This window comes from Oryza glaberrima, chromosome 1, assembly GCF_000147395.1.
Source record: "Oryza glaberrima chromosome 1, OglaRS2, whole genome shotgun sequence".
NCBI lineage: Eukaryota > Viridiplantae > Streptophyta > Magnoliopsida > Poales > Poaceae > Oryza > Oryza glaberrima.
Genome location: NC_068326.1, coordinates 19,167,018 through 19,191,448, shown reverse-complemented (window position 1 = coordinate 19,191,448; position 24,431 = coordinate 19,167,018). Strand labels below are relative to the sequence as shown.

Below are 24,431 nucleotides of genomic sequence, written 5' to 3'. Positions count from 1 at the left end.
TTCAATGGTGGTGGTGAATGGTCAGTCTGTCACCGCCCATGACCGCCACCATGTGGAACCCCTAAACACTGACGTTGCAGGTGTACCAACAATAGTGGGTGATGTGGCAATGATTCTAGATCCTAGCTCCGCCTCGGCCACGCCCAGACACGACCAACCCTGCATCCATTGGCTCCAACCTAGACCTCGACCTCTTCTCATCCATAGGAAGAAAGCATTGCAACCGCCGATTTGTGAGTTGGGGATGGCTTCAGGATATCCTCCTCATCCCCTCCGGCGTTGTCCTTCCCCTTGACACTGCCTTTGATGCTCGGCTCTAGCGGTCTTCCTTGGCGCTGGCCTTAGTAAGAGGGCATGCAACCTATCTTCTCTATGCTGGTAGGAGGGCATGCGGCCCTCTATGCTGGTAGGAGGGCATGCGGCCTGTCTCCTCTATGCTTCTCTGACCCAAGCACAAAATCATCGTGGTGTTTGCGTCCAGCCGAACAGAGAGGAGAAAAAATAAGAAGACGATGATGGATATCATCACATCTTAAAAGTGGCAAATAGTTAAATGCCACGATTTGGGAGACCTATTTTCTTCTTTTATTTCTTTTTCTGTTTAGGATGCTAGTAAGCATGACAGAGGACAAAACCACCGTCAAAAACTATCTTGGTTGAGGAAACCTCTTTGTCTCGTTTTGCGGTTAAGAGGTTATAATTGACGCAATTGTTGAGGGAGGACAGTTGGACTTTTTCCTATATCCTACAGCATGCTCGTGCATCAGAAAATGGCGGCCCACATTGCGTGCGCACCGCCAGGCCCACCCAGCGATAACTCCGCCATTTTCGCAGCCTCGCTCCACGCCGTTCCGTTTCCTCATCCAAACTACACACGCACTACCTCAACGCCGACGACGACTCACCCCGGCCGATTCGTCTCGCCGGCGGCGGCGCGAGGCCCGCGAGCTCGAGCTCGAGCTCGGCAGCGGAAGCTTCGGGTAGTAGTAGCAGCGGCCGTTAAGACTTCTCTCCTGCCGCCGGCAGCGGCACACAGCGGAGATGCTCCCGGCCCTTCTCCCCGGCTGCCTCGCCGCGCCCCCGCCCCCGCCGCCGCTTGTCACCACCAGCAGCACCGCATCCCCTAGCGCGCACCTCAGAACGCTCCGGCTCCCCTCTGGCCTTGCGGTATCCCGACGCGCGGGCTTCGGGGAGGCCGCGCGTGCAGCGGCCACCGAGCGAGGCGCCATCGAGGAGGAGGAGGAGGAGGAGGAGGGGTTCCCGGAGTGGGGGAACGGCGACGAGGATGAGTACGACCACGACCCGGAGATCGGCGACATAATGGGGGAGTACTTCGACGACCCCAACAAAGCCCAGTCTCGCGTGAGTGCCCGCCTGCTCTTTTGCCCCTCCTTACCCTTTACTCTTTGCCCTTCTTCATCTGAAATCTGGGAAAATCTTCCGATTTTTGGGTTTGCAGATGGAGGAGAGGATAAAGAAGAAGCGGCACAAGATCGTGCAGGCCAAGACCGGCTCACCCAACCCCATGAAGGTCGTCTTCAACAAGTAATGCTGCTCTCGCCGATGGCATGTATAGAATATAGTGATGCAATTAGTTAGCTAGAAATACAGTATTTTAGCTGACAGTATTTGGGAGTCTCCCCTTGATCGTGTAATTAACTTGTGGTTGTTGCCTGGCGCTAGGTTTCACTTCTCCAATTCGTACATATGGTTCGAGTTCTACCATGCTTTACTGCCAAAAGATGTGACCTTAATTTGCGATGTAAGTTGTTTTTCTTCCCTGCTGGAAGATAGTATGCAACATGCTTTTCAAAAACAAGTATGAATTTTGAATCAGATATATTCAGAAATTTAGTCGCGATACCTCAATTTTCTTCTATTTCTCTTTATTGTGTTTGTAGGCTCTGCGGTCATGGCATATAGTTGGGCGCCTGGGCGGGTGCAATTCTATGAATATGCAGGTAAACTTATGTGGCTCCCAGCATATTAATTCGTAGTGTTCATTCCTATAGTTGTCAATAGCAAACACAAACAGAATATAGCAGCTAGCCTCTGTCTTTCTCTTACATATTGTGGTAATTTTAGTACTTTGAGGGGGAACTAGAGGATTTCCTTCTGGAAAAAGTACTTCGAATGGACTTTTATATATTTTTTTAAATAGAATTAAAAACATCTGTTTCTCTTACAGCTATCACAGTTGCCTTTAGACTGTCAAAGACCAACTTATGATGCTCTTGAAGGAGCGAATACCACACCAACATCCTTTTACAATATTGGTGATCTTGAGATTCAAGATAATATAGCACGTGTATGGTATGTACTCTTACCCTTTTGGCCCTCTTTTACTTTCAATAACATGCAAGGTAGCACAAGCTTATTGAACATGAGCAACGGTACCAGCTCCCCTTTAATGATTTATACCACTGGGTCTCACATCATTCTTGATTGCTATCATTATTATCAACTTTCTGTATATGCAAGTTTATGCAAAAGAAAACCATGAGATGCAGATAGAGCATTATAATTTATCAACACAAAACCGTGTGATCTGTGATTTAGTAGTTGTGATAGTGATACACTAGCTGTTGTGACTTCTGACAAGGACTAAAAAGTTGACGATTACTACCATTCAACACAGTATTTATGGAAACCTATGATTTTCTATAGGGTAGTAACACTTTCTATATTATTATACCAATATAACTTTATACAGTATCTAGTGGAACACTGGTACTGATTATGCTCGGGTTCTTTTGGTTTTGGCGCATGTGTCAATAATCTTCTAGTTTTCCTTCAAGTAGAGAGCATTGTACATAATATACTTGGTCAAGTTAAATCTCATTGAAATCGACCATGACTCTTTACTTTCATCTTATTGTTTTCAACAGGGTAGACATTGGTATTCACGAACCGTTGCTTTTGGACATCCTGCTTAATGCATTAACGACCATAAATTCAGAGTAAGAACCTGAAACTTCAGATTGTCAGGATTTTGTCACCAAACACATGGACATGTAATTTCAAGTTGCCAGGATCAGGTTGCTAGGATGGTGGAGTTGGATACTTAGATATGCTTTATATTATGTGTTTTTCCCTGTCTTGATGTTTGGAGCGCCTCGTAATGGTGGTGTCCGAGTTACTAAACGGTGTATGTTGAACTAATTGAAATGGAGCAAACGGCAATAGTTTTTACCTCGTTACCTAGGAGTACAGGGCCAATGCATGATTTGCCTCAATATTCCACATTGGCATTTACATTGTTCTATGATGGATTTACATTTTCATTTATTGAAATGGAACAACTGCAATTTATGTTTTGCAGAGAAGTCTTTAGCCATGGTATGGTTGTTCTTAAATTACCTTGAGCAACCATTCAGTTTATTTTAGAAAAAAAAAACTAATTTGAAGTTATGTTGCATAGGTTCTGCAACACTGAATCAACTTTTCTTCGATGCTATTTTTTGTTCATTCTGGATTTAATTTTAGATAATGGAAGATAAGCCCTCCAGCCTCTGAATTAAAGATGCACACAGTCACCTCATTATGGGCTTCTATCAGTGTGTTTTGCACTGCCTGAAAGTAATACTTATGGGTGCTATACTGAATTGATGAATGAAACAACTATAATACACCACTTCACAGTGTATTCTGTATTAATTGATTTTTATCGCCAATAATATGGCGCTCATGATGGTATCATCTTACTAAACAAGTGGTTGTTTAAAGTCTTGTTTTGTCTTCACTCCTCTGATACTAAAATCAATCCACCTAACTGTTAGATCCAAAATTGTTCTACCGTAACTAATTCTTTTAGATAATGGAAAAGCTATTGCATAATAACTAATTATTTGGATACTGATCTTGATGGAGTGTAGGATTGAAATGAGTGGATGCAATCCATGTACGATAGGCATTTAGCATTTGCTAGTCCTGCACTTGTCTGAAGCGTGTGTCACTAGTGGAAGAAATATGTTTGTAATCTCCATGACATGATAATCGATATTTCATTCAGGAAGGGAATCTAAATTGAAGTAAAACCACATTCTATTGTTACATCTTTTTAGTTGGGGATTATTTTTCCCAGAATCACACTGTTTCCTTTCTGAATCTCTACTTTAAAAAGCGTATATTTTTGTATTCACTCATTGAACAATACAATCTCATTTAATTTTTGTTTCGTTTCTGCAGTCATGTGGGCATTAAGCAAGTGCAGTTTGGAGGGAGTGAATTTCAGAACTGGAGCGAGGACTTGAAAACGGAAGAAGCTGGATATAGTGTCCACAAAATTTAGAAAGCCTAGTCCTATTATAGCAGAAGCAGCCGCTATCCTGCTGAGGTGCTGATATAGTGCTATAGCACGGATCCAATGTAGCTTCCTGAATCATCCACCTCACAAGGGCTTCAACCGCTATGATCTTGCAGTTCTAACTGAGAAGAAAAGCGACGACACCATCCTTAAGCCTGAAAAGTTTGTTGCCATTTTCCTGCAAAGAACCTTTGCTTGGAAAAGGTTGCCTATTATTATGCAAAGAAGCCAGCCCATCAAGATGCAAATAGATCCTAAGATGAGTGAAGGTGCGCATGATTTCTTCAATCTCATCTACTTGGAATATAGGCAACAAAGTACGGTGATTGATAAGATATAATGGCTTAGTGGTGCACGAGTCACTCACAGACCCTGATTGAACAATATGAAAAGCCAGCCAGCCTTGTGAAGTTGTGAGACTCAACTCAATGAAGCAGCATATGTGTTTATTATTAAACTATTTAAGCTAGGGTTAATTTGGAGAGTTGTTACAGAAATTTTGCTTCGATTAATCAAGACTTCAAGAGAGTTCAGAAGTAGTATAACATTTTTCACTGTGGTACACAGATTATTGTCATAGGCGATGTTTGTAGGATTTTTCACATAAATTTTCGAAAGATCGATTTTCACAGAAGTTCTTTTTAAAAGAAACAGAGCAGAGAAATCCCATTTCATTACTGAAAAAGATCATGGCGTATAAGTTTTTTTTTTCCTGTGAGAAAGAGAGCGGAGCTCTCCCCTTTCATTACTGAAACGATTATTTGATTTTCACACAAGTAAGTTTAACTCTTGCAGTAATTAAAAGAAGTTCTTATGTTATGACAATTGTGGCTTTAATGAACTCACGGAATTGCCTTAATTCTCGAGGATATGTTTCACTTTTGAATGTATGTCCCTTCATTTGAGTTTTCAAATTCAATTTGTTTGGATTTTGTTTCATGTAAATATGTTTAACAGGGAAATATTTTGGTAGTACACCTATTAGATTGGTATATATTGATAACTCCCCACTCTGCAAAAGCTCAAAATAAACCATACATTAACTTTTGGACAGAAGATAGAAAGAAAGCGAAACACGACATAGTCCAGGCATGAAAGAATGAATGAATTTTATTCTAAAAAGAACAAATTGAATTGTGGCGCCACGGTAAAAGGTCAAAGAAGAAAAAGAAAGAAAGAAAGAAAGAAGACGAAAGAAAGAAAGAAAGAAAGAAAGAAGAAGAAGAAGAAGAAGAAGAAGAAGAAGAATAGAAGATCATCAGAATTTACAAGAACCCGACCGAGAGAGGTGAGCTGCGTGCCTGCGTGAGGACAACAAGCTTAAGTTGCAGGCACGATCTCGTCGTTGTTGGCTTCGCCGAGATCGGACTTGGACGGGAAGGTGGCCGACCTCGCGGTGGCGGCGCCGCCGCCGCCGCCGCCTTCGGCGTGGCCGTCGCGGCCACGGGTCGACGACATGGCCCGACGGGAGGAGGAGGACCTGGCCGCCGCCCTCGGCGAGCCGAAGCTGATCTGGCGCGCGTACGCCACGACGGCCTTCGCCCACTTCTTGATCTGGCTCTTGAGCTTACCGGCGTCGGCGTCCCTCAGCGACCCCGGCCCCACGCTGAACTCCAACCCGGAGAAGCACCGCGCGTACGACCGCGCTCCCCCCTTCGCCGCCGCGCCGTCCTCCTTCGACGGCGCCATCTCCTTCTTCCCCACCGACATCGACTCCGACGACTCAAAAATGGCCCGGTTCAAAAATGTTTCTCTGGGGCCTATGCCATGGTCGTATATATATGCAGGGTGTTGGTCTCTTGGAGGAAGCTAGCGCGCGCGTGCGTGTGGCCGCGTGGGTAGGCAAGGCGAGCAAGCAAGAGTGGGAGAGACGAGGAGGAAGCTAGAGGAAGACGTCAAGACTCAAGTGTCAAGACCACGCCGTGCTTGGTCGCCACGGTTTTTCCCCTCTCCTCTCAGTTTTTTTTTTAAGCAATTCCAAATTCCATAGTACTTGAGGAGGTATGATGATGTACCAAAAATTTAATATAGATATTAAAAAGTATCAAATTTACAATAGAAAAAATAGTACCTCCTCAAGAACCGTAAATCGCTCTTTTTTTTAATTGAATCTATGTCACTATAAATATATCATTTAGATATATGCTACTATTCACGATATCAGCAACGTGTCACTTGAATCTAGGGAAATTAGAAACATACCACCCTGTTGCGTTTTCCGTCAAAACCCTCAAGACGTTCGAGTTCGACCTACATGTCAGTTCCATCTTCATCCATCATCCATCTTCTTTCTTCCCCATGCACAGTTGAGGTTAACGGAGAATTTTTTTTTATGGGAAATGCGACGGAGTGGTGCGGTTTTAGTTTTCCCAAATTATAGTGGTACGTAGCCGATATCGTGAATAGTAGTAGAATTTATCTAAAATGGTACATTTGTAGTGGCATCGATCCAATTAACTCTTTTTTTCCTAGCGAGCGAGCGGTGTCATTGTTCCGGTCTTATCTTTTCACTAATACTTAGGCTTATAAGTCAAAATTTAAATCTTCAACCTTAAATTTGTAGTCGGTTTTTGGGGTTTTTTCGTTGTAGTTTATTTTTCAGCCTTTGCGTTTAGATCGCTAAGAACGTACACGTATATATTATTCACAAATTATTTTTTATTTGTAAATATACCGATTGGTTTGTTTTTTCCGTTGAATGAGCCAAACAATGATGTAATGTGTGCTAGTGTAGTGTCACTGTTCCCTGGGTTGAGGGTTTTGAGGGAAAGGAATGTACGCGTATGGCGTCTCAACTTGAAATGTTTTCGATCGGCGACTGGATCAAGCATCTGCAGTAAATACCGGACTAGCGTAGCCCGTTTGCCGTGTCACCAGGATCATCACGTACGTATGCGAAGAGATAACCTGGACATGGCACGACAGTGAGAGAAACGTCTTCACAGGAAATATGCAGCGACAATATTACGAAGGCAAAATTGATTTCTTCCATAGTTCCATAGTAGGATCAAAAGTTCACGTTTCCAATTCTGTAACACAGAAAAAATACATCCGTTACTTTTTCTACCCCTTCATGAAAGAGAGATGTGAAGACGGCCTTTGTCATGGAGGTGGAGCTGGTATTGGCATTGCTGGATTTTTTCTTCAGTTTTTGGTTATTGTGAGAACTTATTTTACAATAGATCACAAAAAAAACTTATTATAGGAATGAAGCTTTTCCACGACGCCAATATCATTGACGCCATGGTCCAATATAACGGTGCCAATGATATTGGTACGGTCCCCTGGCCTCCTCGGAGAAGCTAAGTCATTTATATGAATGGGAACGACACTAAGGGCATCCACAATGTAAAGCAAAAGTAGTCTATAAGTAATATTATATTCCATTCAGCTACCTATTATCATTGTGTAACTAGTCTATATGGAGAAAATAACAAAAGGTATCCATAAGCATATGGACTACCTATATGGAATAAATAATATTATCTATCTCTATTTCTTTCATATCTTCTAATGCTACCTTGTATCTATATACATTGTGGAAATTAGTATAGTTAAAGTCTCTTTATGTGGGTCCCATCTATATGGATAACTTTTGCCATATACATTGGTGATGCTCTAATGTCATTGGCATAGAGAATAATTTATAAAAAAATAATGAAAAATGACTTGTTTGTAATAAAAAAATATTTACAAATAGTTCACTTTTGAAATTTTGATTACAAATTGGTCCTCGGCCTCCATGACATTGATGTCACCCCGTTCATATTGATACAAGTGAATTAGCTTCTCCGAGGAAACTAGTGGGACAACGCCAATGTCCTTGATGCCATCATATTAAACCACTGCGCCAATAGTGTTAGTGCCGTGAAAAAGATCCATTTTGGGAATACGTTTTTTTAGGGGTATGTTTGTAAAATAAGTTTTAAAAAGATTTAAAATGTAAAAAAATCTAGACTGGCCTCGCACTTAGGTATGGTGGTCAGCAAGAGCAATGCATGTCGATGGAAGAAGCAGTGGCATAGGTGCTGGATGAGACCTGCACGGAGGCATTCTCCTTCCTAATACTATAATAGTAGTATATGCTAGGCAAAAATGCCACGAAAGCTTTCGAAAAATTGAACCGTGAATTTTCGGTGTTATAAACCAAAATCAGAATTTTTGGTGTTTTACCACTAATTTTGCCTGTTATATATAAAGTTCTTCTCATGAAGTACTACCTCCATCCCAAAATAAGTGCAACCGTGAAAATCCATGTCTGATGTTTGACCGTCCGTCTTATTTGAAAAATTTATAAAAAAAATTTAAAAAAATAGTCACACATAAAGTGCTATTCATGTTTTATCAACTAATAACAATAAAAATACTAATCATAATTGTTTTTTCCAATAAGACGAACGGTTAACCATTGAATATGAACAGTGTAAAACTGCACTTATTTTAGGACGAAGGGAGTATATTTTTAAATAGATGTCGTTTTATAAATAAATAAATAACCAAGATATACTATGAGTACTCAAGGTGGTCGAAGGGACGTGGGACCCGGGAAGTAGTTTGCAGGAATGAACAAGTGACATCTCCATAGGAATTTACAAGTCAGCTGCCGCCGCCCAGCTAGCATAATCTTACAGGTCAAGGGATTGACATGGTTAGGCTCTTTTCTTTCGGAAATGGCCTAACCATCGCATTTAAAAACATACTACTACGTACTACCATCACCAAAAGTTGGAACGTACCGTTGTTTGATCCTTTGAGAATCTTGCGTACAATAACGAAACACAGGACATTTCTGAAGGATAAATGTCCACCACTTGAAATCCAAAAGCGAAAGCAAACCTACAATTCTGTTCGGAAGGATTTCCCACACTTCGCAAACAAGTAAATCCATTTTTTTCGGCAACAAAATGAACTGTCTTACAGTGATACAGCGATACTAGTATTCTATAAGAAACTGAAACATCAAAATTGGTGGTTGCTGCGCCTGCTGGTGCCAGATGTTATGTGGAGAAATTTCACCGAGTATCAACGACTATTCAGATAGCCAACAAGTTGACCTTGACCACATGCCTGCGCCTTTGACCTTCCTGTGAGATGAACACGTTTTTGTTTTGTTTTGTTTTTTGCTGTTTGTGCTAGCAGGGTTCGTCAGGAGCATCCGAAGTTAACTGTGTGCTAATTTTAGCTGATAATAAGATTTCTTCTTCTTAGACTTGGATATCTATCCATCAGTTCATTTACCTTTTGGATTTCTTCATCTCTTTGGACGTCTCTAGCTTGTCCTTGTTACTAGTTACTTCGTCTCCTTACACCTCTTACAGAAAACTCATATTCGAAAGTATCTTAAGATTTGACGAAGTCACTAAGAATATCGCGCTGTAAATAAATATATTTTCTATCACTAATATAAGAATAATTAGCACATGTCAAATCCTAGATTGAACCCGGGTGACCTTTTTCACCAAAATAAAAAATAAAAAAACTATTACAATCCTTCTCTTTTTGGGTATTGGAGCAATCGAGACAGAGGAGGCCTTGGCTGGAAATAGAAGGGGGTATCTCGGCCCGGCCCGGCCCGGCCCGGCCCAACTGCGGGAATCTGGGAGGTGGGTGGGCCCCACGGCGGAGACTCCGAAACCCGCAAGCAACCACCCACCCACCAACCCGGGTGGTTCGTGTCGTGGCATTCATGGCTGGCCGCGGCCGCTGCCTCTACTAGACTACCACTGCTGCCGCCCTGGACTCCACGAGACGTGCCCCACTCGACAACCCAAACCCCAACCCCCGCTACGTCTCCTCTCCCCCTTTTCTATTCCCACCCCCACCCCCCCTTTCCCCCCCTCCCCTCCTCGTGCTCCGCTTTCTCCCCCCAAATTCCTCGCCGCCCTCGGTCGTCGCCGCCGCCTCCGCCGCCTCGCCTCCCGGAGATTCGCCGCCTTCGCCGCCGCCGCCATGAATCCCGAGTAGTAAGTCTCCCCTTCTTCTTCTTCTTCTTCTCCTGTAGTTCCGTCTGGAGTATTCGCTGTCGGCGGCGGTGGGTGGAGTCGGGGTCGAGCGGAGCGAAGCGCGCGGACCCGATCTCGCCGTCGAGCCGCCGATTCGCCTCCCCGAGCCGTGGATTCCGGCGGCGGCGCTAGTCCGCCCCCCCGCTTGCTTCTCGTTGAACGGGGTTGCTTGTGGAGGTGGGTGGTGGTAGTTAGTCGTTACCTGTCGTCTGGTCCCCGCCTCCCCTACGCCGGGAGGGCGGGAGGGAGTAGCAGATTCTCTCGGATGCGCTTTTCCGCCCTTCGTCCGCCATGAGTGTTTCTATTGCTTCGTTGGGGGTTTGTTGCGTGCCGTTGGCTGCTTGGCTTGCTGTGGTGCACTTACTGATTTGATGTGATGTGCTGTGATGTGATGCTTGGGTGATTCTGCAGTGACTACCTCTTCAAGCTTCTGCTCATCGGAGACTCGGGCGTCGGGAAGTCTTGCCTGCTTCTGAGGTTTGCGGTGAGGATCGCTTCCTTACCCTGTATTGAGATTTCTTTTTTTTTTCTTTTTAGATTATAATTTAAGGTTTTGTTTATTTGAATGCATCTCGTATGGCAAGTCCCCGGGCAAAGTGGCCAGAAGCCTGTGAACTTTCAAGACACCAATTTAGTTCATTGGAAAGATAAGAGGATACTTAAAATTTGACTAGAGAGTATCACCTAATTGGTTTTATTCAAGGCATATGTGTGATGCATGTTTGCGAATAATGACTTGGCATCGGCAACGGTGACAAAGTAGACATTGATTGCTTTATTGCTTGGGGTATGTTCATTGATCCAAGATAAAAACAATGCCGTGGGAGATTTGTAATGGACTTGAATTTGCATGACAAGTTCCTCCGTAGGGTGCCCTGATAATGTTATTTGCTGTTTGGCCAATGATAAAATCTTACGTAGAATCATAGAAATAATCATAAGAGTTTATCTGAATTTTGTTCTGCTTTGGGTAGTTTCTGTGAACAATTTGGAAAAAAGATTGAGGTATTTTGGTCATTTTGTCAAGGTCTGTGGCATCTCAAGTTACTATACTTTCGGGACAAGCTTGTCGATACTGATTTAGTTAGTAGTAGTGACTCGCCTAAAACGAGCTAAGATCTGGAGAGTTTCTGTTTTCAATGTCCTCATTTTCCAACATTACATCTGACAGAAATGCAACCAGTAATGATGATCAAGTGGGAGAGCGTTTACTTCTAGAATCATGTGCTATGGCAGCTGTATTCATAGTCTGCATCATATTTTTGTTTGGTAGCTCCTCTTGGCCTTGATTAAAGGATCTATCTTCTCATTTCTTTTGCAGGACGATTCATATCTGGAGAGCTATATCAGTACCATCGGTGTTGATTTTGTAAGTTCAATTTTTCCATGTGCATAAGTTTGCACAAATGAGCCTTTTTTTTTTCTCCTTAATAGCCTTTTCACTCCATGTTTGACCTGCTAGAAAATCCGCACTGTTGAGCAAGATGGGAAGACAATAAAGCTGCAAATTGTAAGTAAACCATTCTAGTGAAGGCTGTAACATTTTTCCAGACTGCTAAGAAACTTCAGCTCTGATATGTCAACTTGTTCTCCTTCAGTGGGATACTGCTGGCCAAGAGCGATTTAGGACCATTACAAGCAGCTACTACCGTGGTGCCCACGGGATCATTGTGAGCACTCTTCACATATGTCACTATCCATCTCCCATGGATTAATATTACCCCGTGCTTGCTAATTATGTAATGTATGTTATGTAGGTTGTTTATGATGTGACTGATCAGGAGAGCTTCAACAATGTCAAGCAGTGGCTGAATGAAATTGATAGGTATGCTAGTGAAAATGTGAACAAGCTCTTGGTGGGGAACAAGTGTGATCTAGCTGAGAACAGAGTGGTTTCTTATGAGGCTGGCAAGGTATTTTTTTGCTTTGTGTTTCCATTACCCTCGCATAAATATCTGTTGACTTCCTTGTGGATTATACCTTGTTCAACTGGCATACATATGTTTTAATCATTGACAGGCCCTTGCTGATGAGATTGGAATACCATTCCTGGAGACCAGTGCAAAGGATGCAACAAATGTGGAGAAGGCATTCATGACCATGGCAGGAGAGATAAAGAGCAGGTGACATTCCCTCTAGATATTTGAAGGCTTATTCTAGGAAATTGCTATTTTGTGCTTAATCATCATGACCTCCTGATATATAGTTACATAAGGAAAGAATTCATAGAAATGAACATACTATGCTGGACCATCATTATTGGTATTAGCATTCACTTGCATTACCTGACACCTTGTTCTTTGTTTGAATAGGATGGCAAGCCAACCGGCTACAAATGCAAGCAAGCCTGCAACCGTGCAAATGCGAGGCCAACCTGTTGCCCAGCAAAGCAGCTGCTGCTCTTGATTATCAATCTAGATCACAATAGTGTGCTTGTTTGTGCACCAAGCAACACTTAATTGGTTGCTCTATCCCTGTAAATTAAGTCTATTAGTACTATCAAAAAGCTTGATGTGTTCTGTGTCGGATATTATTGGAAAAAGTCTGTCCCCTAACTGTAACGAAGCAGCAGATGCTGTGGGCCTGTTTTAACTGCCTGTTCATATTTCTATGTTTCAAGTGGCATCGATGTTCGACTTTATTCGATTAATGGTTCCACTTGCAAACTGTGCTACGAAATGCTGACGGAGTGCAATCTTGTCATATCAGGCGCGCACTGCCTCCGTAGTAAGATATTTTACTGTAGAAATTTATGTGGAATTATCCGATGTTTTACGTCCTTTAGAAATTTGCGTGCAATTGGGACGACGTTTTGCATTGAATTTGTTGATACTAACACCAAACTCAAATTATGACGTTTCTACGGGATCAAAATGTGATTAGCCTAACATGCTAGTTCTACTCGAGTTCTGGCCGCAGGATGTACAAGCAGAACCACATTTTTGTTTGCAAGAGCAAGACGGTACATCGACACAATGCATACTCCTGGATGCTCAAAACTTTCACAGCTTGTTTCCAGCAACAAACCTGAAGCATGAACTACCCTTCACAGCATATATGAGCAAAAAGAACACTCAGGCCGCGTTACCACGATCGGATGCAATCAGTATATTCAAGGTGCTTATTTTCCTCCCACTGTGGGATGCTTCAACTGAAACCAAGGCGGATAATCGCAATTACACGGTTACAAGCACATAGCTGATATGAACATGGCAGGCATTAATATTTTTTTTATAAAAATTATAAGGCTGCTAATGTACATGCAAAACTAGCAATATGTCTCTCTGTTCACAGGCTATCTCCAAGCGCAGGCTTGGCAGCCCACACCTCATGTAGGGTTCTCTGATCTCACTGGAAAACTTAAAGCTTCGTTGATCCTACTGAAAACAAGTCGGAGCGGGATGCACGCGATTGTAGGCCCACTAATCTTGCCAACTACGGGCTTCCTGCTTGCACCATCTCTACGACTGCTGGCGAAAGATGAGAGCCTACGCATTTTCCTCGGTGAAGTTGCTGATTTCTTTGTGTGTGGCCGCCGTGACTTGTCCGTATCATGCTCTGAGATCTTTTTCTTACCGCTGGGCTTCGGTCTTGATGCAGGTCTCGATGAATGTGACGATCTTGCTTGCCTTGGTTCCGCAGGTTCGCTCCTCTTTAGCAAGTTGTTAAGACTGCTAGTTGCTGGGCGCAGATCATTTCGGCTCGCCGCAGAACTACTATCTTTTAAAACCTCCACAGTTATAGGGTAACCGACAATGGGCTTACCATTCCATTTACTCATGAGAGAAACAAGAGGCACACGATGGCCCTTGTAGCTTCCTTGAGCAGCCAATTCTACATCATATACCTTATAGTCTGTCCGTGCATTCTTGATTGGCTTTACCACATGGGGACTGGAAGGTTCTAGACCAGGTTTCTGTTCAGGTGGTATCACTTGAAGTGGCTCATAATACGGGGAAGATGGTGCGCCCTTTTCTGATTGTGAGCGGTTGCTTATAGTTTCAGATGATTCATCATGCTCAGGTCCACTTCCATAATACTGTTGCTCCAAAGTACTGGCACAACCATCAGCAGGAACTATTGCAAGTTGCATATTGTTCTTAAGTGCAGGGGGCTTACAGAAAGCACTGCTCACCCTGGCATCCACCTCAACAGCATCAGTGTCTAATGCTTGCCCTTTTACTGTTCTTCCATGTTGTGCCAACAAAGTCCTATCCTTGTGGTTTTCTTGTGTTCTTTGACTAACAAAGCTCATGCTTTTCTTCTTAGAACTTCTGTGACCATGAGGCGAAGGTATGACCAGTTCAGTATATTCAGCAGTTTGCTTCCTGGGTTTTGAGATCTGGCCCTTGACTGATGCACATGATTCATATTTATGCAGATGATCTGAAAAAGATACAGCTGAAAAGAATTAAACAATTGCTCCCTATGATAGTTCAAAGAGTGAGAGACATCAATTGCACACACTCATTTGGATGAGAATGAAAGAATTAATAATCTGCTATCAGATTAAATTGACAACCTTTATAGATTGATATATGTATGTCAGAAATCTATAAGAACTCTGCTGTACAAGAAACTTAGCAATGAGTCATCTGAAAACCCATAGTCTACTCAATTAAAATGCACAGAGAAGTTGTTCAAAGAGCTTCATGACCAAAATTATTGTTCTTGTAAATCTAATTACCTTACCTATGAAATGGGGTCATCATTGCTTAGTGCAGCATGCTTAAAATCATATCGCAACTAAAATCAGGAAAATAATCCTAAGAGTTTACCTTCTTCGAGGGCATCTTCCTCCATAACAAGGGGGGTATCAAAATATTCATCGCCATCAGAGCAGTCATTATTGAGAAACCCAGGCATGCATGAGACCTCCGCTTCCTTTACTGGAATTACCTTGGCAACACCATCATGATTTGCGCATGATGCATCTAATAAAGTTTCCACACTTGAGGTCCCTGAGCTGTATGAATAATTATTTACATCCAATGGGAAACCAAATTTCCCCCTACTTGGTTCAAATGCATTGGACATTTTGCCTCCTGAGTACTGGGCAGAAGAATGCCCTGAAGGATCCCAGTGGCTATATGCTGGAACTGCCACAGCTGAATCTTTACATAACTTCGATAAAGGGCGACGTCTGTCTTTCTTCCTTGAATTTTCATAAGCTTGGCCAATATTGGAACGCTTCCTTTTTGTTGCCGAATGAGACTGCTGATCACCTTTTATCCCATTGGTACCAGACAAGCTATAACCAAAGCTTGCACTCTCAAGAAGTGGTAGATCCCGGTGCCCATTTAGGATGTATGAACTGTGTTTCTTTGATCCAATCTCCGTAAGGTCTCTCATACGTTGGGATCCTTGAACTGTGTCATCCTCAAAATCATTTGATGCCTTATGTTTCTTCCTTGATGATGAAGCATACCTAGTGCTTGAAGAGGACACATTCTGTGGCTGTTTATATAATGTTAAGGCCTGAGACAAACCTTTAGCTGACTCCTCTTCAATATCATACAGATCCCTTGCAGTGCGAGACGATTTTTTATTGAGCTCATTTATGTTTTTGGACTTTGCACAATAGCTGTTTTGGGATTCAAATAATAGGCCACTAGTATCATGTTCATCAGTATCATCTTCATTTGGAAAGCGAGCCCTTTCAAGTTCAAGAGCATGCATGATAGCATCTTCCCTGCGGACATACTTTCCTTCATTGTAGGCCCTCTTATGCTGGCGAGCTTGAGCCTTTGCTTTTTCTATACATTCCTCATACTCTCCACATCGAAATGGCTTCACACGCTTAGACTTCTCAAGATTATACCAGTCACTGTTGCAAAGTTAATTAAAAATAGTGGGTAAGATTAAAAAAACAATAGTCAGATTTAGGGTACAGAAAATACATCACATACACAATTCATGCTAAACAAAACTATAGTTAAATATAGTGAATAGAAATAAAACATCTCTTCTGAAGTAACACATTCAGAAAAGGCACATAATAGCATTAGTTTATGGACATGCTGAACAGTTAGAAGAAAATCCATCTAAACCTACTAGAAGTGATGACATCCATACAACCTAAAGTCATCGATTCATCATACAACCTAAAAACATTGATTCCCCATATAAATGAATCTTCGCTCTTAAGTCCAAAGCAAGCTTCAGGAAAAAAGAAAAAATCAGGGGAAGATTCACAGACTTCATACCATATCTGTAAGATATAAAAATACCATCAAGAGAGCACAAGAATTCAATCGAAAATTTACCTCCTAATTTTCAAGAGAAGCATGACACAAGTTGTCTTTGGTGTATACTGATAAAAGCTATAATCGTGTCACACTAATCGATATGTCCATTACCTCGCCCAATTCCCATATCTCATCATGCAGAAAAACAGGGGCTGAGCAAAAATAAAATAAAATCCATTGACGATTATAGTCTCGAATACACTACACCACCGTAGATAACAACAACTACCGCTAACTGCAAACACACCAAACATCCCATGGCACTAGCAGCCTTGCTGAGCTTAAGGCATATACTAAAAATTCAGAAAGCCACCCAGGACAAGCACAATACACTATCTTCCAGTTCTTCCCAAATCAAGAACCACATCACAGTGTTCTTTGCCCAAATTCAGAGTGGGACACGAAACAGAGGTAGGTCTAAATGGCCATAAGACCAAGAACAGACTACAGCATGGATCATCTAAGCATGCAGGAACTCTTAACAAAGAGAAAGGAACAGAAGCAAAGCAATCAGAAGAAAAAGAGACAGGGGATTGGAGGACGACGAAGGAGGGAGGAGGTGTGTGTGTACGGACATGCTGCCGTCGGGGCGGCCGAGGAGCTTGATGGGCGTGCCGGAGGAGCGCGGCGGGACGACGCAGTTCTCCGGGAGCTCGTCGGCTCCGAGGATCTGGCCGGGCCACCAGGATCCGTTGCGGCGGCGCACCCACACGAGCGCCCCGACCTCCGCGTCCCGCCCCGTCACGCCGTCGGGCCACTCGCTGTCCGCCGCTCCCGCGCCGCAGCTCCCCATCCCCGCCGCTTCCTCTCCTCTCTCTCCCCAACCCCCCTCCTCCCACCTCCTCCACTGATCAATCCAAGAACGCCCCCTTTTCCCGGTCCAAGAACTCAAAACCACACAACCCCCCGGAATGAATCGGGAGACAGCGCGAGATTCTCCCTCCTCCCCGACCCCGACCGCGAGCGCCTGCGGCGGCTGCTGCTCCTCCTCCGCCGAGGCGGGAGGTCTCCGTGCTTGTGTGGAGGAGGGGGGGAGTGGGGGAGGAGGAAGTGGAAAAGGGCAAAGGAGGAGGAGGAGGAGGTGGAGGTGGAAGAAGGTAGAAGGGTGGGGGTTTGGGGGCGTGCGTGTGTGTTGATTGGGCCGCTTCCTCGGCTGGGCCCAAAAGCCCATTAGGGTAGCTTTGCTCTGCCGCGGTTGAGAGATGTGGAGATTATCCTGGCCGTCCGATTAGTTATGGACGTCTTCCTTGTAATCCTGGATGTTCCTTCTAAAGGAAAGACATGGCGAATTAGGTATCTGGCAAACGTGCTCCGACGCATAATGATAAGGGCCAGGTTAGGGTTTATTCTAAGCACTTTGGTTAGCGATGTAACAGATTATTCTGGCCGTCTGATTAGTTTTATGGACGTTTTCCCCGGAATCCTGGATGTTCCTTCTATAGAAAAGACATGGCGAATTAGGTATCTGGAAAACATGCTCCAACGCACAATGATAAGGGCCAGGTTAGGGTTTATTCTAAGCACTTTGGTTAGTGAAGTAACTATGTTCTCCGATCAATAAAACTAGCCGACTAGCATTCCCTTAAAAAAAAAAGGCCAAGTTAGGGTTAGGGTTAAGGTTCGGGGATGGGGTTGGGAAGGAGGGTGGCGCTGTGGAGGGAAGTGGGGAGGGATGGTCTAGGAGGGTTGTGGGCGGTTGGTGAGGTGGCGGTGGCGTCGTCGGTGCCACGGGGTTAGGAGGTGACAGTGGGCCAATATTGGTGGCATGGGACAAGTGAGGAGAAAGGGAGGGGAGGAGGCTGACGGGGCAGGGACACTAGGACACGCTAGCATGCTGATGCCTTTCGGTGCTAGTGAGACCGAGCGGTTTCACGGTGAGGGTGATGGTGGAGACAATTATTGACTTGGTGGTGAAGCTTGCTGGAGGGAGGCTGCTCGTCCAAGACTTCTCGCGTCGTCGTGTTTACGGATGGACAAAGCTGTTGAGAGCGAGAGAAAGAAGATAAGATAGAGAGAGAGGAAGATATGGGGAGGGGGCTAATATGCTGTTGGGTTGTCGAAAAGCGTTCACGGGCTGCGAACGCTAACCCATTAGCCTACATAACAATGGGTTTTACGCACGGATTGATTCATCCAGTCAGTTTTCTCTTAACTTATGGTTTGTTGATTGAGATATGCCATTATTTTGAGAAAGGCGTAATACAAAGGCCTATTTGGCAAGGTTCAAACTTCTCAATCTAACTCCAGGAGCAAATTCTGAAGTGGAGCTGTTGAGCAACCCAAAACCCGCTTCACCTCTGTAGTTCATTTTTTCATATCACTCTAGCCAACTTCACTCCCATTTTGGTGGAGCTGAAACCATTTGTTTCTGAGTTGGAGTTGAAGCCCTACCAAATAGGCCCTAAATATTTATAGAAAATATGTAGTATAAACCATATATGCAGTGCAAACTTGAAAACTAAGGTAAGATCCAAAATGCAGTAATCTAGGAGTAAAAGTTTTATTAATGTTGAAGTGGATAAATCTCAGACGTCAATTTTGGATATTGTAGTAGTTTTCAGGTATGCACTATCTATGTGGTTTGCACTATATATTGTAAGATTTGCTTTTATGTTTGTTTGATTTAGTCTTAGACATATTCAACAACCTCATAATATAATTTTTTTTGTTGAAATGAGTGCGTGTATTTCAAAAGTTGTTACAACAAGAGTTTTATGAAGAACAAGACAACATTCACGTTACAAATGGAACATGAGTTAGAAAACTAGTAGTACACAAACACATCAATGGTTAGTAAAATAGGATAACATCCCACTAGTCCTCACACATAAGAACAGGTAATGTTGAAGTCATAAAAAAAAAACTACATATGTTTAGACTTTCGACTCCAACCATAAATCATCAGCTGATAACATCGGCAACCATCTCGATTTTCTCGGTTTTTCAAAAAAATTTTGCCTCCTCGGAATAGGTGACTCGTATTTTTATTCTGCACAGAAGCTCCTCGATTGGGCAGGTTAACCGACGATGTTAGGTTTCTCAATCATCGGGACTGTTCATGGATGCTTGCGCCATGCCTAGTGTCCGGTTTAGTTGACTAGATGTGGGTAGCCCCAGCGTGCATGCGTGCCATAGAGAGCTTTGCATTTTTTTTCATATATGCGTGTGATACAATGAAATAGCAAAGCAATGCTCCCACCACTTGCACTTTGTTGTAATGTTTACAAGATAACTCTAATTTGTGCGTGAAATGTAATGTGAACAACAGAAAATTCGATTTATAAGGACAATGTTGTAATCATAACGATATGAGGGCATTCTCAAAAAAAAAAAAAACCGTCCAATCATATCCCTTGGCCGGTTGCCTACTCATCCACGCAACACCTTCATCCCATCTGCCACTCGATGTCCTCCTACTGTCCCCACCACCGCCCTCCTTCCTCCTCCTCCTCCTCCCCCCTATCAAGGCTTGTCGGCCGAGCCGCCCCCATGCACATGATGCTAATCGGTAGATCGGGCCAATGGGGAAAGATCTGGTATTTTCAATAAGGCTCAGAGGAGGATCAGGGCGTGGTGATGTCCCAACTTGTGGCGAAGGAGAGGCGCCGCGGCTGACACTCTCTCTCCGAAAGAGGAGGAACACGGGTAACGGGGAGGTGGTAGGTGGAGGAAGCACGGAAGGAAATGAGGTCGACAATGGGATGCTCTAGCCGAATGAAGGGGGCGCCGCCACCATTGCCATCACTGTGCTGTTGCTGCGGCTTCTGGCTCTCATGTGTATTATGTCATCGCGACTCCTTTGGTCTCCCTTATGCTAGTGGCAAAGCCATAAATTTTTAAAGAACTAGTTGATACCCCGCACTTTGTTGTGGGATATATATAGATAAATGCATGTTATATATATTATATAAATGGTATATGTATATGTTTAAATAATGTAGATAATGATTTGACAATGCTTGCATATTGAGTTCTTAAAATACAACAAAATTGTAAATGACATATCATGTTTGTGTGATATTTAAAATACTCTAGATAATTATTGTTAGTGGGTGATGATGCCGCACACTTACATGTGATTTTTTTTTGAGGGAGCAGGCAGAGAGTTCCAGCAATTCATTATAGAAGAAGAGAATTGATCCAGTTTATAAGGGAAACCGAACCCAAAAACCTTACAATGACACGGTTAATTTGTGGAAAACCGGCGAAAACAACAAGCTAAAACTAAAAACTAAGTATATCTGTCCATCAAGGAAAAAACTCCTAAAACGATGCCTTCAAGAAGGACATGCCGACCGAACGGCGACATCACCCGATCATACGAATCTAGGTTTTCACCCAGAGAAACCCCTTGATGTGGAGATAAGGAGGGCTCCAATAGCAACGCCTTCAAGAAGGTGAACGACGCCCGAGAGCGTTGTCATTGCTAGCATTGGCAAGCCGGGCAAGGATTTCACCTCGGAGTCTCATCCAAACAAAGCAACCGCAATGGAAGCCACCAAATGCCACCTACACACCAAAGGTACCTGTTCTATGCACACAACCACCTGTACACCGTTGACGACTTGCTTAGCCACCACGCTAGACCGGTGGAGCTCGTCGGTGCCACCCGGACTCCACTACCATCGGTCCGCACTGGCCTCACGCTAGAAAGCGCGGAGCCGCTAGAGAGGCGCCGGATCTGGGCTTATGCGGCCAGATCCGGCTGTCCCCGCGCAGCCCTCGCCACCGGACCGAGACGAGGAGGCCGCCGATGCCAGGTGGGGAGGAGGCAGGACACTGGATGCCCCAGATCTGGAGGAAAGGAGGGAGGGAGAGAAGAGAGGGATGAAGAAGGGGAGAGGAAGAGGGAGGGAAGCGCCGGCGCCACCGGCACCGCCTTTGCCGGTGGCGGCAACAAGAGCGGAACGCGACCGGGGAGCCCCGCGCACTCAGGCAGTCGCCTCCGTGTCGCCCAAGGCGAGCGGCACGGGAGTCACAGGAGGAGGAAAAGCCCATGTGATTTAAAATACTCTAGATAATAATTGCTAGTGTGTGATGACGTGACACACTTGCATGTTGATCTTTAGAAGTTGGTGGTCATCATCTTTATAGTAAGATCGGATAGGGTTAAGATAGGATTCAACTATTGAAATGTCAGTTTTCTATAAAATTTGCATGGTGATTTAACAAAATGTAAACAAGAATTTTGAGGCAGTCCTAGGGCTCAAGCACCAGCTATCCTAGGCATGCCTCCTTCTCTTGTCTTATTTTAGTAAATTATAAGGTTTCTTCCAACTAAAATATTTAGAGGATCATGTCCATTTATTATGTGGTCTAGGATTTTGTTTATGAGGTTCTCAATAAAGATCAGGGATTGTATCTATATCAAATTGCCAAAGATCCAATTGGTCACTAAAGATTTTGGGCCTAGGATGCTCAACTATTTGGTGGTGATGTTTTAGTAGTTTGATAGAGAAATGATGTCGGAGAGGCTCTTCGGACCTCCCATTATATTTGAGATATGAAGTGAATAATTCAAGTCATCAAACAAACATAATGAAATATCCGACGCCTCGAGAGGAGAATATTAGAGACATTGCTAGGCATTTAGCCTACCAGTCAACTTCAGCACGGGATGTGCCCGTCAAACCACTCGAAGGCGGCGACCAGATGTGTCACACATTCAGGAGACTTGACAAAAAATGGCTACAGATCTACATCTCAAATATTCTTAACTCATACTCATATGAATCTAGTTCCCAGGATGTGCACTAGATTCACACTTTCATCTTAAGCATGGATATACATAGCAAAATACATCTAAAGCAAATAAAATTTAGATTACAACTACTTAATAGACACATGGGCCGATCGGCCAAATATAGCTATATTAGAGAACAGCGGAAGCTTGACTACCCAATCCTCAAGCACACCGACTAGGGGTTTACCTATTAAGTTTAAATCCTAGAAGAAGCAGTCGAAGCCCGCATCACTCAAATTAAACTAAGTCTATTCCTGTAAAACATAAATTAGACAAAACATGGCAAGACTCAGTACATTAATCAAATTAATGTACTGGCAAGAGCACTATAAAACCTACATACATGAAAGCTCTATGTCAAAGGAAGGCTATTTGTAGTCTCAATTTTCAGCATAAAGCCAATTTTAGTTCACAAACCATTTACAACGTAATTTAAGCAAAACATTTTAGCAATATGTAAAGCATATTAATCATAGAATGATTTCAACATAAATAGATAGACATCATTCCCTTACAACACAACGAGAAGTAAGGCAATCATATCACATATACCAATCTCATCATCATCTCAAAACATTTAGTTTCAAAAGCATTTAGAAATCACAAAATTATACCCATAGCACATCATCATGTCGCTCATGACCGTGAGCACGGCTAATCGATTAGTTTTTAGAACTCTACAGAGTTTGTACAGCTTTACCCATATGATATGAACACTCTGGTTTGTTTTGTGCTCGCGACGCACCACCACACTCTACACGTTGAGTGCGGTCTAGAGGTCATAACGAGGCTTTTACATTAAGCATTGTCTAACCTTGCATGAGCACGATACGTGTTCCTCCATCCTAAACCATACACGTTATATGACCTAGAACCGTTAAGTGGCGGGCCCACGCCTTAAACTTAACGCCGTGGCGGCGGACACAACGGGAACCCACCACGTGGTACAATATCGTTGTATTGGACACACTTAGACACCCATGCCATGAGCGGAATAGTACACTCGTCCCCTCACGGAAATCACACATGTAGGGAATTTATCATCCTATGATCACACACACACATGGGTAGTTCCTCTAGGCAGCCCACAATACACTTGTGGCCCCTACCTATACTACAACGGCCTCCCGAATGCAAGATTAGATAAGTGCTTAACTTAATAGGATAAGGTCCCCCCATAAAGACACATGTGGATGTATGGTAAACATAGTGGGTGATATGATGTTCGGTCCTTAATCGACTCAGGTGAACACTCCCCCTATCGGTATGCAACTACTACCATATGCATATCACTTGCCGCCTAAGTCTAAAATCACATTTTATTTCACAAATAATCGGAGAATCACCTCTGAACATAATGTTTAAAAAGGAGTTCCAAATAGTATATCAAGTGACTCATAACCATGTTTTATTTATCACTAAGCAAGGCTAAGCATTTACACTTTATAAAAGCATAGTATAGTCATATGAGCACAATTAAAGTACTCTAAGTAACCCTAAGGTTCAAAACAGCAAGGGGTGATTTTCAAAAGGGGATTCATGCATCTTTTAAAGGTACAACTACAATCTATAGTTTTGAAAGTACCGATACTTAGAAATACATGTGCAACTTTACAATCAAAACATTTAGCCCGAAAACATAGGATTCAATATGTTCAAAGGAAGGGAAACACTTGCCTTGGTTGATATAAAACCTCCTTGAGATCAGCTATAAGACCAATCACCTCATCGATAACGAATTCACCGTCTAAAAGAAATAACGGTAACGATAAATACCAAAACATGTAAAAATCTAAAATGCTCAAGAATGCATGAGTTTACTAGTGTGGTTAGGTACTGGTCTAAGATGAATTTAGATGAAAGAATTTATATTTTATCACTTTGCATTTGAGAGTTATTAATTTTCAAAGATTAATACTAGCACTAGATTAATTAAGCTCTAATAGTCCTTAGGTGCAGTTTAGGTCCATGATTTATGAATTGTTGACTTGCTGCAGTGAAGGGGATGTTCTCAGGAGTTCAACAAAGTTGGTTTCACAATTTTTAAAGTTAGCATGATTTTCCTATGAGTTTTATAGTTTGCTTGTTTCATTATAGACCATATTAGTTATTTAAAATTTTAGAAATGTTTT

The 24,431-nt window shown here is 43.1% G+C and overlaps 4 protein-coding genes across 4 annotated transcripts; 2 read left to right on the top strand and 2 right to left on the bottom strand.

Moving 5' to 3' along the window:
• Window positions 1–835: 835 nt before the first annotated feature.
• On the top strand, window positions 836–5,288 carry LOC127761358 (uncharacterized). Its single transcript, XM_052285643.1, has 7 exons — window positions 836–1,362; window positions 1,460–1,545; window positions 1,684–1,762; window positions 1,902–1,961; window positions 2,189–2,313; window positions 2,889–2,960; window positions 4,189–5,288. Exons 1-7 carry the CDS (start codon window positions 1,042–1,044, stop codon window positions 4,289–4,291), a joined length of 846 nt encoding a protein of 281 aa, XP_052141603.1. The 5' UTR covers window positions 836–1,041; the 3' UTR covers window positions 4,292–5,288.
• Window positions 5,289–5,398: 110 nt separating this feature from the next.
• Window positions 5,399–6,028, bottom strand: LOC127761369 (uncharacterized). The gene has a single exon (XM_052285654.1). The coding sequence runs from the start codon at window positions 6,014–6,016 to the stop codon at window positions 5,627–5,629; it is 390 nt and encodes a 129-aa protein (XP_052141614.1). The 5' UTR covers window positions 6,017–6,028; the 3' UTR covers window positions 5,399–5,626.
• A 4,089-nt stretch (window positions 6,029–10,117) lies between these two features.
• Window positions 10,118–12,949, top strand: LOC127772331 (ras-related protein RIC1). Its single transcript, XM_052298363.1, has 8 exons — window positions 10,118–10,269; window positions 10,720–10,792; window positions 11,630–11,677; window positions 11,771–11,818; window positions 11,907–11,978; window positions 12,066–12,221; window positions 12,328–12,431; window positions 12,621–12,949. Exons 1-8 carry the CDS (start codon window positions 10,256–10,258, stop codon window positions 12,712–12,714), a joined length of 609 nt encoding a protein of 202 aa, XP_052154323.1. The 5' UTR covers window positions 10,118–10,255; the 3' UTR covers window positions 12,715–12,949.
• Window positions 12,950–13,364: 415 nt separating this feature from the next.
• Window positions 13,365–17,631, bottom strand: LOC127772322 (uncharacterized protein At1g51745-like). The gene is made up of 3 exons (XM_052298353.1): window positions 17,132–17,631; window positions 15,087–16,135; window positions 13,365–14,694 (listed from the first exon to the last, which is right to left on the bottom strand). The coding sequence occupies exons 1-3, from the start codon at window positions 17,347–17,349 to the stop codon at window positions 13,637–13,639; spliced, it is 2,325 nt and encodes a 774-aa protein (XP_052154313.1). The 5' UTR covers window positions 17,350–17,631; the 3' UTR covers window positions 13,365–13,636.
• Between the last annotated feature and the right edge of the window lie 6,800 nt (window positions 17,632–24,431).